This window comes from Rattus norvegicus, chromosome 17, assembly GCF_021556685.1.
Source record: "Rattus norvegicus strain SHRSP/BbbUtx chromosome 17, alternate assembly SHRSP_T2T, whole genome shotgun sequence".
Classification (NCBI taxonomy): domain Eukaryota; kingdom Metazoa; phylum Chordata; class Mammalia; order Rodentia; family Muridae; genus Rattus; species Rattus norvegicus.
In genome coordinates, this window is record NC_141550.1 from 6,746,361 (window position 1) to 6,764,106 (window position 17,746).

The 17,746-nt window shown below is 50.1% G+C and overlaps 1 protein-coding gene across 2 annotated transcripts in view; it reads left to right on the top strand.

Annotated features, from left to right (window-relative positions):
* The first annotated feature begins 862 nt into the window (after positions 1-862).
* Spock1 (sparc/osteonectin, cwcv and kazal like domains proteoglycan 1) overlaps positions 863-17,746 on the top strand; it is a 480,034-nt gene continuing 463,150 nt past the window's right edge. The window contains exons 1-2 of one of the 2 annotated variants that reach the window (XM_087590365.1): positions 863-1,027; positions 1,632-1,821. Coding sequence is in view for 1 of the 2 variants with exons in the window: in NM_001271297.1 (NP_001258226.1) it covers positions 1,632-1,817 (186 nt within the window). In the remaining variant the exon portion in view is untranslated. 2 annotated transcript variants of the gene reach the window in all.

Sequence of the window (17,746 nt, forward strand, 5' to 3'; positions counted from 1 at the left end):
GTGAGGCCGTGAGGAGGGAGCAGAGCGAGAGGCAGAAGGGAAAGAGAGCAGGTGTGCAGGGGACTAGGGTTTTGGTGGATGTGTGTGGTCAGTTTGGCTCTGAGGGCTGGGCAGTAGGCTACAGCTGCATAGAGAAGCAGGCAGGGGCACCTGTTAAGCCCCTCCCATCCCCAATGAACCAAACATGCTGAGTATTCGGAAAGAGAAGCAAGGGCTCGGGTAAAGCCAGTCCTTTCCTTCTGTCCTGAGCTTGAAGCCGGAGGACGGTTCCACAGGACTCTTTTTTTTCTTTTTCTTTTTTCTTTCTTTCTTTTTTCTTTTTCTTTCTTTTTTTTTTTCGGAGCTGGGGACCGAACCCAGGGCCTTGTGCTTGCTAGGCAAGCGCTCTACCACTGAGCTAAATTCCCAACCCCCTCCACAGGACTCTTATGGGTAGCTCTGGGTGGGGACCAGACTTAGAGATACTGGGTTTATGTATGGCTTGGACCAGGGAATAGAGAAGTTCACTCAAACATTGTGCGCAAGACGCACCAGGGACTCATTTAAAGGGCGGACTCTTCGAGACCCCGTTAAGCTATGCTGATTCAGAAAGTCGGGAGGCTCTCTCCTCTCTCCACCGTAGAGATTCTGAGCCGGGTGTCCCGACCACCTACTCGTTGAGAGTCCTTTAATACTGGTGACTTCTTGGCCTTCTAACATCATTCCCCTGGGTTTGAAATCTGTGTCAGCCCTGCAGAGAGCTGGGGATGAATCACGCTCCCGAATGGGACCGCTCAGCGCCGAGTAGCCGCCAGAGGGCGCCAGAGGCCTCGGCTACGAGCTCGGGCTTCTCCGCCCGCGGACGCCGCGCCCGAGACGAGCCAGAGCGCTGCGGGCTCACAAAGCGGCCGGACGCGCGGCGGCGGCGGCGGCGGCGGCAGCGGCAGCGGCAGGTGCGCAGGGGAACGAGCCGGGCAGCAGCCTTCCCAGCCACCGCGGTACAGGAACACCAGCAACTCGGGCGCCGGGACTCGGGCGGGCTCCCAAGGTATGTGCCCGCAGAACACTGAGCCCCAACTTGGCATATTTGCGGTAGTTGGGATCTTCCCGAGGCCATCTCCCGGGCCGGCAGGGTCAGGGCCTGGGGGCGTCTCTGCGTGTCCCTGTTGCAAAGAAGCCGCGGGTCGGGAGCAGGGAGACCTTTGCCTTAGCTGGGATGGGAAGCCCGGCTTGAGGGCACCCCGGAACCCCCATCTGCCAGAGCCTGGGATGATGCTCAGAGCGCCGTTATCCCCATCCCTGCCCCAGAGCTGTGGGGCCCCGTCTGTGGGAGTGCGGCTGGCACATTGAGCATCCGGGTTTTGGGGAGATGTACTGGAGCCCCACATCCGGGAGCGGGTGAGAGGTTCCTCTATAGTTTGACGGCAGCCCCGAATCTGTGACCCAGGCTCTGCGTTAGTAGCTGTTTCCATTCGTAAGGGCTCTCCAGGTGCAGCCTCCGTCCCAGGTGTGAGAGGGACCACCCTGTCCCCGCCGCGATCCCCAGGCGCTGTAGCTTGTGCGCGCCCCGAGGCGCCCAGACACCCGGCGGGAGTGAGGGGCTTGAGGTAGCCCTGTTGTCACCGGCTCACGCCCGTGTGCCCTGCCCCCAGATGCCAGCGATCGCGGTGCTCGCGGCGGCTGCCGCGGCGTGGTGCTTCCTCCAAGTGGACAGCCGGCACCTGGACGCGCTGGCCGGTGGCGCGGCCCTCAACAACGCCAATTTCCTAGACAATGACCAGTGGCTGAGCACCGTCTCCCAGTATGACCGTGACAAGTACTGGAACCGCTTCCGAGATGTGAGTACGGCTGCTACCAGCCCTGGGGGTAGAAAATGGGGGGGAAACCAGAGGGGGATGTAGGAGTAGGGGCAGTGGGTCCAAACCTGCCATGGAGGTCCACAGTGCATACATCTGGCCTGAGAGGAACTTTAAAGAGAACTTGGAAGGCTGGGTGCTCTTGCGTGTTACCTGTAGTCCAGGTGTGTGCACTTGTCGGATCAATGCAGCCTTCCGTGCAGACACGGGGCACGAACCTTGAGCAGCTTGGGGAGAGAGGCTCTCCAAGTGTCTGAGAGCTTCTGATGGCGGACTGACTTTACCAAGCCCTGGAGGGAAGCTCCTAGGAGCGGCAGGATTTGGTCATCTTTTAGGGTGCATCAGAAAATAAAAAATCCCTAATGGACAAGCAAGCAGAGCTCATTTATTAGGGAGGCAGATACGGCGGGCTTGGGGGGAGGTCTCAGGAGTCTCCTGGCAATGAGCTTGATGAGACGACAGGGAAGAGTGTGGTGGTTTGGAGCCTTCCAGACTTTAGAGGAAGGGAAAAGAGAGCAGACAGCCCAGAGAATCAGACCCCTTGCCCCATGAGAGTGCTGGCTGGGATGTGGGGTAGAAACTCCGGAGCATCTCGGAGCACATCTGCTGTTTGTCTCCACCACAACCCTGACTTCTACATACCTATGTGCCCCCAGAAGATAGGGCAAGGAGCACCCCCCAGTAGGACCTGCTCCCAGCCCCTTCAAAGACACCCTAGAGTGGCAGGGATTAAGGGATCATTAGAAATCCATGTCCCTGAGATGCTCTCGATATTGTAAAAATGTCCAAGACTTACAATGAGTAAAGCTTTTACGTTTGAATGTTGTTTTTATACAGCAGTGTATGTGTTAGGACATTTAAAAAATTATATATGTATATACATGGCATGACCTGAGCCATACCATATATATAATATATTTAAAGGGGTGACCTGAGTCATACCACTGAACCCCACGCTCTCATCACAGGGCATGGCTTATATGTAGAGGTAGAGGAGGGGACCCCACACTTCTCTCCACTGGATTTCCTTAGAGCCTATTCTCAGTATCTCCAGGTCTTGCAGGGTGCTGGTCTCTGAGGAGCTGAATGACTTCAGATGCCTCCCTGTGCTTTCTAAATAGCACCTGTCCAGGTCTCCCTCCCAGCAGGAGAAGCGACTTTAGTCTTGAGTGGGGATTTGCTGTTATGTTTTCCCAGCCCCTCGCCTCCCTGGAGGAGCTTCTTCTGGGAAGAGCTTGTTCAAACAAACACTTGGGTACTTGGGGCTGTCTGCAACAGATCTGCCTGTTGGACCCAACATAAAGAGATGCTAGCTGCATCGCAGTTCCTATTCAGCTAAGCTCTGGAGGGCCAGACAGTGATGCTACCGCCCCTGTGTGTGGGATGGAGCATGGAGGGTAAAGACACAGTTTTATTTTTGCTTTAAATTACTGCGTGTCAGTGAGGGTTGAGGATCCAGGCACATGATGAGCCCTTACACACCCCGGTAAGTTGGGCTTGGTTTAGAGCAGTGGTTCTCAACCTGTGGAGCACAACCCCTTTGGGATACCGCATATCAGACATTTGCATTATGGTTGTTTGGGGGGCTTGTATATCAGATACCATGCATATCAGGTTTTACACTGTGGTTCCTAACAGTAGAAAAACTACAGTTATGAAGTAGCAACAAAATGGTTTTATGGTTAGTGGGGGGGGGTCACCACAACATGAGGAACTGTATTTAAGGGTCTCAGCGCTAGGAAGGTCGAGGACGGCTGGTTTAGAGGTTGGTCGGCCACTGCTGGGTAATTCGGAACAGGGAATGGGTGGACACTTGAGCCTGCTGGATCTATGGGTTGCGTGAAGGTCTGTATTGTCAGGGCGCCTTGGGTTTAAGCTTTGCATCTTAAGAAAATGAACAGCTTATTTCTTATCTTTCCCTTGCACGGTCTTGACTGAAAAATAGTAGACCAATATTTCCCACCGAATCCTAACTGATGGTGAGACTTGGGTCGCTTGCTACACCACAGCTTCAGGCTTTTCTTCTGGGGATCTGGACTCCTTTTTAGGAAGAGTGCTATATGTTCGTGTTTCTTAGCATGACTAGGAACGCCGCCTTCATGGCTGTTTTGAAGAAAGGCCCAAGGTTCAAACACGAGGCAGGAAGCCTCCAGAGGAGATTTAGCGCCCAACTAGTGCTTTTAGCAGCGTATAGTTTGTGAAAACGACAATTCAGCTCAGCAAACCATTAAAAACATCCAAAGATGTTGAAACATTTGCAAACACCATCAATCATCAACCATTCTCTATGCTTCATGGAGTCACGTGATTCCTGCAGTGGCTCAGATATAATTGAATGCCATTAACCCCTCTAAGTGGTGTGAACTCAGATCAGGGGTCCTTTTAGAGCAAGCCCAACTATCTTTAGTTGGGCCTTAGAAGTAGCAAAGCCCTCGGGGACCGGGAAGGAGGCTGGTTTCTCCAGACACAGGCTACCCTTGGGGTAAGAAAGTGCATCTCGGGTGGGAGGGGCCACGCCGGGTGGGAGGGGCCACGCCGGGTGGGAGGAGCCTGGTCAGCCTGATGAGTTCCAGCAAGCCAGGCCTTGTTCCAAGTTAACAAAACCTTCTTGGCCTATCATTTTGGGGCTTCGCTTTTGTTTTGTTTTCTGCTGACCTGGAACTCACTCTGTAGCCTAGGCTGGCCTCAAACTCAGAGATCCCTTTGCCTCTGCCTCCCAGCTGCTGGGATTAAAGGCGTGCGCCACCGTGCCTGGTTGGGGCTTTCAGCTTTGAAGTCCGTGATCACTTTAAAGGAATATGGTAAACGTGCGCCTCAGGTTTTCTGAAACTCATTGTGAAAGAAAACTACCCATCTTTCACTGCTGACTCATTGCTTTGTTGGACTTGGGTGATAGACACTTAGAAGTGACTTTTGATCTTGGCAAACTAAAAGCCAAGAGTTATCTTCATTTTGTCTTATTTTGATGTTTTGAGACAGTTTCCTCTAGTCCAGCCTTGAACTCCTGACCCTCTGGTCTAGCTAGTGCTGGGGTTATAGGTGTGCAGTCCCATGCGCTTGGCTCCAAGCAGTCTTTTCAGAGAAGCGATCATACCAACCGGATTGACTTGGCAATGGACACAATGGTGGAGTGAGCCCCTTGCTTTCTTGGCTGTTGAATGTGCTGTGGCATTGCTGAAGGTGACATGGCAGCTCCTGAACTGCCGCTTTTAAAAGTGTCTTGTCACTCTCAGGACACGAATACTCATTATCCCCAGTTGAACCATTAGAATGACCTCATGACTAGTTTTCTGGAGTTAGGGATCCAATAATGACATAAAAACGCTCAGATGGTGGATCCTCTGAACACTTATGGTTCCACCATGAGCCTATGGTTCCTCCATGAGCTTGTGGTTTCCTCCATGGGCCTGTGGTTTCTCCATTAGCTCATGGTTCGTCCATGTGCTTGAGGTTCCTCCATGGGCTTGTGGTTACATGGGCTTGTCTATTACTTTATAAAGAATAGAAATTGGGATGTTTTGGTCAGAGGGAGGCCTGGACTTTTTCACAAATATAACATCAAAGAAGGAAGCTATAAGCAGGACAGCGACCCATGTGAGCTCACCGTGGTTGAGACAACAAGCCCAAACCAGACCAAATGCCAGCCTGGAGAGAGGAACTGGGCACACAATCTCACTCCCAAGTCATGAGCTATTGGCAGTTGTCAGCTGCTGGGAGAAGGGGAGAGTTTTCTGTAGCAACTGATAGCAGTTGGTAAGTTGACCACTCTCCAGTAGATGACCTAGTCAAGGATATTGGGGCAGCACAGGTCAGTCTTGAAAACAAAGATAATGGGACTGGTGGGCAGGGAATGGGGTGAATCTAACGTCATCGTCACCATCATCACCATCGCCATCCTCATCGTCAGGAGGAAGTACCGAAAGCTAGTGTTTATATTAAGCCACAAAGTACTTTCTCCATCTCTAGCAGTCACGTATCTGACTGCCCCGTGACGGTCTGAGTTTGAGACATCAAAATGTCTCAAATCGGATTTGGCTTTGACCAAGTTCCTGCTATTCATTCCTACGTTTCATTCATCCTTGTAAATATTTGACTGCTTCCTAAGTACGCGGCTCTGACCTATAAAAGGGAGCAGGTTTAGCGTAAGCCTTTGTCTCTGGTAACTTAGGCTGTGGCCCAGTTCTTTCTTATTCCACAATCTTTTTTTAAAAAAAAAGTTTTTTTTTTCTTTCTCATGAAGATAATACCCGCTGGCTGTAAGGAAATGATTTAACATTGCAGAAACAGATAATCGCAAACGTTTATGGAACCTACCATGTGTCGGGCATTGTTCAAGACACTTCCTGTGATATAATCATCCAATGAAAAAAATACCACTATCCTTGCCTGTGTATCAAGAGAGCTGAGCTTCTTAGCCAGGACTCCAGAGCTACCTGAATGTGGAGGGTCCTGGGGCCTGCAACCAATGGGGCTGAATGGTTCTTACCTGTGTATCTTGTCCCTAGTTCTATCCAAATCACACGGTAAGCAACTCTTCCCCATGTCAGTCGGCCCTGCACCTGAACGGTGGGAAGCAAGGTAGACACAGCCTATTACCGGCGTTGTACCAAGCTTTATCTCCTAATAATGAGCTTCTGATTTGATTAAAATAATATTGTTGCTTACACTAAACATGACATTTCCTTTCTTTTGCACACACCAAACCAGCCTTGACATTTAGCTCCAGGATAATTACCTCCCAGTAAGCCTGAAGAGTCAGAAGCACTGCCTTCAATGGCATTTGTCCTACTCCTGAGCGGCCTAGGCTTGGAACTCTAATGAGAGTGCACGGACCATGCTCCGTGGGATGTGGCACTCTGTGGCAGGAGTGGGTGGCAGTGGCTCTCTGATCATAGCATCTCACTTAAAATAAGTGGGTCTTCCTCTGGGACGGCGGGAGACTGTTGACTTCGTCCATGGGGCTGGTGACCAGAGATGGCGTGACTTAGTGGGTTGGTCATTAATATGTTACCACGTGAGGTGGGTTGGTGACAGAGTGTAACGGACAGCCATTTTGATTGAACAGGTTCAAGGAGACATAAATGAGCTGCGGTCCCGACTCTCTTTAATGAACCCACTGTCTTAAATCCTCTGAACCACATGGCCACTGAGAGAAATAATTACTTCCCTGGGTCAGTTTCAGGGTTGACAGGCCTAAGAGCATCCTGTCTTCTTTGGTAGAGAGAAGAGAGGTCTTGCTTGGCGGATGGTGGTAGGGCTTCTTGTCTCTGCTGACTGACTGAGCCGAGTTTCCCACCTCTGCATGGTCTTTGCAGTCCCCCTCTCCCCACAGGGGCAGGGCTGGATCGCATTTCTGGGAGACCAGGGACTTTGAGACATGCTGGCAAAGTTATTTTACAAGCTTAAGAAGTGAGAGAGAACCTGACCCGTAAGAGTCCCCAAGGGAAAAGCCTTGACCAACCATTAGCTTAGCTGTTATTTTGCTTGAGGAGACGGAGGAAAATTGGTAATTAGCCATTTTACAAAAATTACATTTCTTTATTCAGTACGACATTTCAAACCAGACATAGCCAGTTTCTAAACTCACACACTTTCAGGGAGCCTGTGTTTACCTTTTAAAACATGTGTGTTCATGTACCTACATGTATGTGCCTATACGTGTCGATGCACACACGAAGGAGCCCAAGAAGCAAGATGTGGGCACAAGAACCCCGGACACAGGAGTTACAGTAGGCGGTGGTGCTTGGAGCTAACCCAGGTCCTCTGCAGGAGCGCTCTGTAGTTCACAACTGCTGAGCCATTTCTGCCACTCCACCTGCCTTTCTTATCACGAGGGGTCTCTGTGCTGTGTGTTACATGGGGAGCTACTTAGACACATGGCCTCGTTTCCCCCATGTTAGGTAATTATTCCGAAGACATTTCTGTAGGAGATGAAATAATTTGCCCAGGCTGGTTTTATGGGTAGAGAGGTGATAGGGTCCTGAGGCGGACGGTCCAGCTTGCCGTGTGCTATCACAGCTTTCTTAGTCCCTTTGCACATCAGATACCTGCCGTTTGGTCTCGGTTCTGAGTGAGGCTGTTCCTCTGGGGACAGGACCCACACAGTCTAGTGATGGTTCCCACAGGATTCAAGTCTACCCCCAAGCTCCAGGTTTGGGTTTAGAACCCATTGGCAGTAGGCCTAGGATTGGCCAGACTGTTGTTCCGTCTCTCCCAATAACCCGCTGTTCAGTTCCTGCTCATTCAAGGCACTCGGGGACCTGTATTTCACAGCGGTCAGAGCACACTGGCTAGGGCTTAGGGGAACCTAAGCAACAACAAATAGTCGATCCCAAGATGGGTGCTTTGTTGGTGTGGAGCTGATCCTCAAATGCCAGTCACACCCGGTCTTTGCTAGGTGCTGGGAGCAGGGGACAGACACAGTCTATACTGTCCCGGGGCCTTGATCTTCTGTGTGAGACAGACCGCCTTCACATAGTCACCAAGGTGCAGCTGGGAGGAGGAGGCACCGGGTATCTGGAGCCTGGATCGGGAGGAGGAGCTCTGGAAAGCTTTGGGTTGGGGAAGCCTCCATCTCTGGCGAAGGAACAGAGGCTGAGCCAGAAGACGGTCTGAGTTAGCAGGGGAGGAGAGCAGACAGCTGTGTTCCAGACAGAAGCACGGACAGGGCTGAGGGTCCAGAAGTAAGAAAGCCTGTAAGGTGCTTTTATCGGGAGTGTTTATTCTAGGGTTCTCTCACCTACATGTTCACACATCTTCGGTTTACTACACTGTTTTTGAGACCAAAGAGTCAGTTATCGAACTTACAGTACAAAGATGGCCCAAGCACTGGGGAGGTCACCTACTCCTTCTCTCCCCTCCTGTGCCTTTCTGTGCCACCCTCTATATAGCCTTTGTGCTGTGTGGATTTGGGCTCACACCCTGGTATTACATAACCTTTTTAGCGTGTTTGTCTCCAGTCAAGTGAGCTGGGCTTTAGAGCCCTGGTTCCCTCTGCTGTTTGAGGGGCTGCAGAGTTTCCTGGATGCTTTGTGAGGTCAGTATTTTAAAATAAGACCGAAGTTTGCGAGGTGCCCCTGAGGTACTCCTGAGGTGCTCCCTTCCCTTCCTCTCTCCCACTGCTGAGAACAAGTGGAGTCCAGACTTTGAGGTCGCACACGAAAGGCTTTGCTCTCTGAAGTCAGTTACAGTAACCGACACCATGAAGCAAAGTGAGAGTGGCAAATTCACCTCATACCAACAGGGCTTCCACTGACATCAGGGCAAGGAAAAATCCCATTTTCCAGTACATGTGTGCCCTGCGTCAGTTTTGAACAATAGTTATTGCTCATTTGTGGATTGGAGTAACGTGTGAGTCCTGTTTGGTGTAGAGATGTTTGAACCCATGAGTACAGTAAGATCGATGGATACCTTCACCACCACAGAGGACTGGGTAAACCATCAAAACCAAATCTTCCTGCCTTCAGAGGCCAAATTCCAATCAGTAGCAAGCGCTGACAGGATCCCGTGTTCCAAAGCCATTCCATTGACCTCCCCTCCTAACTCTTAAGCTTCACTCTACGTCACTTGGTTGATTTTATCCCCCCTAATTGATAGTAAATTCACAGTGCCTAAAATCAGTAAACCTATGGCCAAGAGGGAGAGAAGAGTCCATTGAAGAGACATGTGCCCACCTGGGGGTTTTCCCATTGTGCCATTATTCTGGGGAGTCTGAGTTTTTCAAGATCTTTCTGCACTTAGTGGGCATGCCGAGTCTCCTGGGACTTTGTGGGCCTTCCTAGTGTGTGCCCAGCACTTCAAGCAAGACACATGTTGTTTTCCTTATAACAACAGCCAGCCTTGTGTTAACCCCAGGGCCTGGTCTGTTCCATTGTTTTCATCTTCCTGAATGATTCCTGTGTCAGTTTGGTGGAAATGCCATCCCCAAGAAGGCCCAACTACTGTGCTTTCTGGTTGGTATTTGGAAGTTGTGAGACTTTCGTGTGCCGGGGCTGCTGGCTTAAATAACGCTGCAGAAGAACCTTTGCACATATATCATAGAAAGATGTATATATTTGTATTTTATGTGTTGTTAGTGTTTGCCAACACGTATGCATGTGCAGCGCATGCATGCAGTGCCTGTGGAAGCCAGAAGGGGGCATCATACCCCCCCCTGCAGCTGAGTGTTGAGATCTGAACCTGGGTCCTCTGCAAGAAGGATAAGTGCCCTGACAGTTGAACCACATGTCCAGCTCCTTGCACCTAGTTTTGAATAGTTTTTTTCTATAGTCCTTCCAGACATGTGTTCTTGCCTTCCAGAGACAGATCCTGGCATACTGACTCAGCAGACTTGTCAGTATGCCAAGTCTGTTTGTCCCTGTGCTTGTTACGCGGAGACTGACCAGTCAAGCTGTGCTTAGGTACAGTAGGGAGACGAACATGGCTCCTGCCTGAGACAAGCCAAGACATGCGTAGCGGTTGGAGAAACCTGTTCGGAGTCATTCTGCAAGGAACAGGCCTACAAATGGACCAGCAAGTCTGGCACACTGGGCTCTCTGGCACCTTCTACTTCTTGTGATTCCAGACCATACCTCTAGCAGATCGTAGATGAAGCTTTCACGTCTGCCCTTGTTGTCAGGTTACCTGAGCTCACCTGGATTTATGTTGAAATCTGTGAACATTTACTACCATATGGCCTGACTCTGGGGTCCTAAACACTGGTCATCCCTCTGTTGTGTCTGCCTTCCCTCTGTTGTGTCTGCCATCCCTCTGTTGTGTCTGCCATCTCTCTGTTGTGTCTGCTTTCCCTCTGTTGTGTCTGATATCCCTCTGTTGTGTCTGTTTTTTGTTCACCAAAGTTGAGTTTCACTTTGGTATGTGTTATCTTTTTCCTTTCGTTGTGCTATGAATACCCCAAACATGGCCAACTTGTTACCGAGGGGCACTTGGCACATTGGGTTTTATTACATAAGAACACCGTCATGGACATGTCTTTGGGTGGGCCTAGGTTCCCAGGGACACATCTAGTGTGGGATCCAGTGCACACTGTAGTAAGAAAGTGAGCATTCAGCTTTAAGAGCAGTGGTTGGACCATTTCCCAAAGTGGTTAGGCCAATTTCTTTTGCTACTACAGAATCAAAATTCAGTGGTAGCAACACATGCAATTAAAAATAAAGACCAGAAGCAAACCTATAATCAAACCCACGGATCCAAGTAAAAACTATGCTGAGCCTCTATTGTTTTTCAGGCACTCTTCTAGCTGAATGGAACGTGTGTGTGTGTGTGTGTGTGTGTGTGTGTGTGTGTGTGTGTGTGTGAGAGAGAGAGAGAGTGTCTGAGTGTGTGAGAGTATGTCTAAGTGTGTGAGTGTGTGAGAGTGTGAGAGTGTGTGTGAGAGTATGTGTGATTGTGCGTGTGTGTAGAAAGGAAGTGAGAGAGAGAGAGAGAGAGAGAGAGAGAGAGCGAGCGAGCGCGCACGAGCGTGCATGAGTGAGCAGGAGAGGGCCAAGCTCATGGATGAAAACAGTTAAGAACACGGTAGTGTTTTGAATGTTAGAGAAAAAAAGTTAGGTAAAGGGACTATAGAAAAAAATGTCTATACTTAACAGAGGATTCTGTTATTCTTTCAACAATTTAAAGAAATAGATAATTTTTTAAAAGGTTAGTCAATACAAAAAAAAAGAGAGAAATTAATCACTCATTTTTGTCCACTATGCAGGGAATGTTAACTCTTTGGGTGGCATCTCTGTGTTCAGTAGACTTCAACAGTTTTTTTAACATTTTTTGTGGGGATTGACGTGTTCACAAAGGCACATCTACAGAGGCCAGGGTATGCCTTGTAGGAGTCAGTTCCTCCTTCCCTTAAGTGGGTCCTGGGGATTGAACGCAGGTCATCAGCCTTGGCAGCAAATGCCTTTGCCTGACAAACCATCTCAAACCAGCTGGACTTTTCAATTCTAAAGTTTCCTATAATTTATAAGCTGTTTCTATGGCTTAACACGCACATTCTTTCTCATTCACTTAGCAGCACAGCGTAGACGTTTAAATGTGCTGTCGGGCTTCAGAAAGGACATTTTAAGGTGTTAGATCACGCCAGTGAATATATGCATTCCATAATGTGCCAAACCAGGGTTCCAGTGAGGGTCAAGGAATGGTTTTTATTCTTCCTGATTTTGGAGCACAAGAGTCTTTCCGAATCTAAAAAGCATTTGTATCACATTTTCAAGGAGCAGAGATGCCTGGTGTCCTTACACACGCATCTGTGTTGAACGGGAACCCTCAGAATCTGCCACCCTTACCTGTGCTGAGTGTTCGTGTTTCGTGGTAAAGGATGGTGTAACCCGCCATGCCTACCAGGATACGCACAGGCAGTGGGTCCTACTCAGGGGAAGTGCATGGTGGTCCTCACTTCCCTCCGGTTCTGCCTGGGAGACAGCCGTGGAGAAGCATCAGCTCAGTTGAGTGTGGGGGAGACCCTTTGCCCTCTCTCTCATCCGCACCTGGCTTTGAAAATGTCTACAGAGCCAGTTCTCCGGGGACACCGCTGAAATGGTGGCAGTATTACTGAACCCCAGTCTCACTTATAATTGGGAGCAGATGCTCCAAGCTGGATTCTTAAGTGCAATTGCCGCTGACGAATCCCCTGCTGCTGGCGCATCCTATAGATGCTTTAATGCCCTTGTGGTGGAAGAGGCTGAGGGGAGATCATTAAAAATCAAGTCCATCTTCACCACGGCGGCAAAGTGGCTTCTTCTATAGAATACAGACAAGGCTTGGGCCCCCGCTCGGTCTTCCTGTGTGTCTAAGACATCTGCCTGCTTTTCATTAACCCGGTGCTTCCTCCCGCCCACAGCTCTCGCCAGACCTGCTGGGTGTACTCACTGTGGAGAAGGCAAGGGAACGGTTCCCTGGGTGCTTTTTCAGTGTCATCTGTGAGCTGGGAGCACGAAGCCACCTCTCTGAGTCTGGTCAGCTCTCTGGAAGTGTTTTTTACAGGCCACTGGTCTCGATCTGGAGAAGACTGCATCCCTGAAGACTCTGGCCACATCTGGCCACATTTTGAGTTGCCACAGTGTGTGGGCAGGGACAAATGGAACCTTCTGTCCCACAAAAGAAACCTACAGCCAGGCCAAGGTTGTAAACATGATAGCCTATGCGAACGTCACTCCTCTTATGATGCTTGAAAAGTTAACTTCCTTGAGAATTTTATGCATGCACGCAGTGTCCCCTTCTCCTGGATTTCAAGTCCTCCCAGCTCCCCCTTCCCTTCCCTCCTCCTAAGCTGGTGTGCTCTCTTCTTTTTCCTTTCCCATAACTCACCAATTCCAATTTAGCGCTGTCATTGCGCGAGTGAATGTAGGGCTTGTCACTCACTGGGGGCAGGGGTCACGTACCAGGGTCCACACCCTGGAGAGAACCAAGTCTCCCTCCCCTCTCAGTCATCAACCACTACCAACCACCACAGTTTCTCTCTCTGCTAATGATGTTAAATTCAAAGGATTGTGCCAGATTGGGGAAGACGAGGACGTGGACGTTTGCCCAGCTGCTTTCTACCCCGTTCACTTAAGAAACCAGTGTGCATAGTTTCCCAGGTCCCGGGGAGGGGGGCAGGTGGGAAACGGGAGGCAAAGTCCCTGCCCTCTGGGAGCTTCTACTTTGAGACACACACTCTCTTGCAACTTTTGCCTTCTCTGAGGTTAAAGTCAGGGTTATTTGAATAAACGTGTTCTGTGTCATGTCCTTGGAGGGGAATGTGGTAACTTACTGTCGACAGTGCAGTATCCTCAAGGCCATGTGACTTTTATTGTTTTTGTTGAGAAAAAGAGCTACTGGGAGCCGTTCAAGATGGCTCTGCGCTTTCCTGTGAGTTACAGCAAACGTCTCCACTGTGAACCAGAGGCCTATTTAATTTTCTTACCTCAAAGGGTGGGGGAATGCAGAGTAAAACATTTCCATTTCCCCCAGAGTTGACGGTTTCCAGATGGACAGGTGAGGACTGTCCCTTGGCGTTTGTCTCACCATCCAGCTTGTTAATGTGCCTTACTGTAAACAAGGGAGGGTCCTTGCTTACAGCTCATCTCTGTCTCTTATATTGAACAGCAAGCTTTGAAGACCTGCTCTATGACCCCACGGCAGTGTCACCTGTGCTGTGTGACCCAGCATGTTTCCAGCTTGGCCTGTTCCAGGGTGCCCTGATTGTGGCTCCAGCATGAACACTTCAGCTCTAATCTCCTGGCTTCTGCGTGCTGAGGGTTTGACACGTCCAGCATAGTCCAGCATTCTCCCTTGAGACAGGAAAGGAGTCACAGCCCAGGACAAAGCCGTGGAGCCCAGTAGCCTCACAGGCGACATGGGATCCTGTCTTAGTTTTAGTTCAAGTTGCCTACAAGTCTAGAGAGCACAGGTGGGGAACATTATCTCTGTTTGGTGCTTTGCTCTTCATAATGGGTCCTTAGGACAATAGGAATATGGTGTGGTCCAGCCTAGACTGGTGGCAGGACTTGGTGTCAGCTCATCCCTTCCTTCTGCCTCCTCCTCCTCCAAGACTGTCCTGATATCTAGCCTGCATTGCTCTCTCAGCCTGGCTGGCCTCAGGTGTGAGTGAGGTTGAGTGCTATAGACACTGGGAGGGGTATGGGGAGTGTGGACAGACAGGATGTTTCTGGTCTGGCCTGAAAGTTATTTCCTCCTCCTCCTCCTCCTCCTCCTCCTCCTCCTCCTCCTCCTCCTCCTCCTCCTCCTCCTCCTCCTCCCCCTACTCCATTTCCTCCTCCTCTTCCTCCTCCATTTCCTCCTCCTCTTCCTCCCCCTTCTCCCCTCTCCTCCTCCTCCCCCACCCCCTTCCTCCTCCTCCCCCTCCCCTCCCTCTTTTTCCTTTTAAAGATCCATTTCTTGTCTGTGTAAGTCCTGTGTTACTCGGAGATGAAAACATTCTTTCCTCACCCTAGGCCTGGATTAATTTCAAAAGATCCATTTAGTTATTTGGCAAGCTCTAAGGTGCTTGGGGAAAATGGAGGTCGCCTGTCCCGTAATACGCTGCCCCATTAGCACAGCTCTGGGAGACTGCCTCCTTCCCTTCATGTAGGCTTGTAGTCATAAAACATCTGACCCAGGACTTGGCACCCAAATGGTCTACAGTAATGTCTCAGGCACTTTCTCTAAGTAGGTTTTAGAGTCTTACTCTCTCTTTGCTACGCCCCTTCCCAATGTAGAGCCTAGTCTTCACGTAAATGTTTTAGTAACACACAGAACGGACCCTCGGATGGGTTGGGTCTCTGAACAAGCAACAGGGGGTCAGTACAGACACAAGAAATTCCGTTTGTGGAGTGTAGGCAAGGGGGCTACGGACAGAAACGGAGTCTCTCTTCCAATCACTCAGCTTAGGAAAATTGTTCCCGCCATTGAGCTCAGGCGACAGCGGCAGTTTGAGAGACTCAGTGGCCTTCAATACAGACGCTTTCTTTGGTCAGGTGTGGCACACACTTGAGTGTGCAAGTTCAGGCTTAAGGCACCCACAGTACTCAACCAAACAATGAAATAGACCGTAGGAATGAAAGGTGTTGGGGGTTGATCCAGGGAAGGTCACCCAGTCCTAGGGAAGAGGTTATAGTTAGGTGTCCTGAGGAAGTTGCCAGCTCTGAATTCTATGGTGGCTTTTGGAGGAGAGAGGGCGTGGTGGCAGGGAAGGGTGCTGATCTGAAGTGTGCCCAAGGAAGCAGCCACACCCCAGATGAGCCCTAGGGTCCCACACAGGCAAGGCTTTGCCTAGCGACCTATCCATAGGTCTAGCAGCCAAAGGAATTCAGAGAGGATCTTAGTTTCTTCTTCCTGTATCTTCAAAGTGCGAGAGAAGCCAGAGTCACAACCGGAGCCACACTTCTCCAAAGCAGGCAGCTCTCCTCTGCCTTGCTCTGCTGTCCCTCGGTGTTCTTCTATGACAGACATGGTGGCCTTCTTCCTTCCTCCCAGGCTCTTTGCTACCTAGTGTCATCTGCTTAGTCTCTCCTGCCCCAAAACTTCCCACCTTCCATGGGATTCTTCGGTATTCTCCTGTTCTTCTTTGGAGGGGGTAGGGTAGGCATGAGGGTTGGCGGTAAACTCGGGAGCGCCATCATGTTAACACCCCATCGTCGGCCATTGCTCTGCTGTTCAGTGCTCACCCCCTCTGCCCCGGGAGTTGGATGTAATCCGAGTCTCCGTAAATCTGTAATCTCTCTCTGCAGGGCACACCCTCTCTGTGCAGAGCGAGCCGACTGACTCTATCTCTAAGGGAAGCAAGCGGGAAGGCACGTAATGGGATTAGCGCACTGCACTTGCTGGGGCTGATTAGCCCTGATTGTCTTAGGGCAGTATTGATTGTCTTTTGAGAGTTACTGTGGCGTGTGTGCACGCTCCTGTGTCTCAGGAGTAAACACAGAGCAGTCCCATTTCCTTTCACGTCCTGCTTTCTCCTAGTGACATGGATTCGTTTCCTATCGCTTTAGGATTTAAAGCCAAGTCCAGTTGAGTTGGGAGCGTCCTCCTGATATCAGATTTGAGTCCTCTTCTCCATTGTTTCCCATGGTCTAGACTTGATGGACGCACACTTGGTTGTTTAATTCCTTCTCGCCCAGGCTAGAGGCCCTCTGGAGGACCACTTCCTTGGTGCCATGGTTCTCTCAGGGTCAGCTGCTTCCTCAGTTTCTCCTTTGTTACACAGCGGGGATAATTTCAAAAGTGATTATTCTTTTTGCCTTCAAATCATAAAAGCCCATTTCTACACCACACCGCTCATCTCTCATGGGCAAGAAGGCTCCAAGATTTTATTCAGAACAGAGGCTACTGAGGGCTCTAAGGCCTGTGGTTACAGACATGGGAGTGGGAGTGCGGAGTTTAATATCCAGTGCCTCTGAGGATGCCAGTTTTGAGAGCCTCCATGGGGTGATGAAGGATGATTCTACTGTGTACATAGAAGGCAGAGAAGTCGTCTACATGGCCAATGGTATTAATGCAATCTCGAGAGCATCCTTCCCGGTAAGCAACCCCTATCCCCATCTTATGCAGGTGGTCTTCAGGGGAGGGGTGCTTTAAATGGATGCCTAGGCTTTCTGGGAGCTGTTTCTTTGTCTCAACTCTTCTCATCTTCTTACCAAAGGATGGAGGCACGGGCTTGCCCAAGGCTGTGCTTTCTCTAGATTTACCTACTCTTCTCTGAGACTCAATCTCTTGTTTGGTTAGTCAGAGCACAGATGGATGGGCAAGGCCATTGCCTAAGAGAAGTTCTGAATTAGGAACTCAGAACTTTTCTCAGCTGTAGATACTTTTTCTCTTCTTTCTTTAATAAAGCAGTTTACTTATAATGACTCTTGGTGGCATTTGGGGGGGGGGTATGCACTTCCCTCGGGAGCCTGGCCAATCTCTCAGGCCCCCAATGCTGGCTGCTGTCACCGATCTTCTCCAAGTCATCCACTCATGTAGACTGGGAGTGGAGAGGCATTTTCACTATAGAAAGGAGCTTCTCTCTAAGACCTTTCTCTGCCTTGCCACCTGTGCCCTCTTCCCGCCCTGTAAGGACTTGTAGGTTTGGTGCTGGGCGCTGGTCAGAGTGAGAACATGAGGTAAAAATCCCTCTTGTTTAACATGCTGATTAAATAAGGCCCCGTCCTTCTGCTTGGCAGCATAGAAATTCCTTGTAAATATGAAAATGTATAGCCTGAACACTGTCTGTTCTGCTTATCATGCGCACACCGCATGCCGAATTTGTGTCCTGGCTACTTTACACAGCTCACTCAGGAGGCTCTGAAGTGGTTAAGTGGCTAGCCCAGGCAGGAGAGCTAGTGGGAAGGGAAGAAGCTGCAAATCTGATGTCTCCCCTGTCCTCCATCCCCAAGCAGGAAGTGAATGCCATTCTGTTTGACAGAACCAGACTCACTCCACTATGTTTTGTGCCTCCC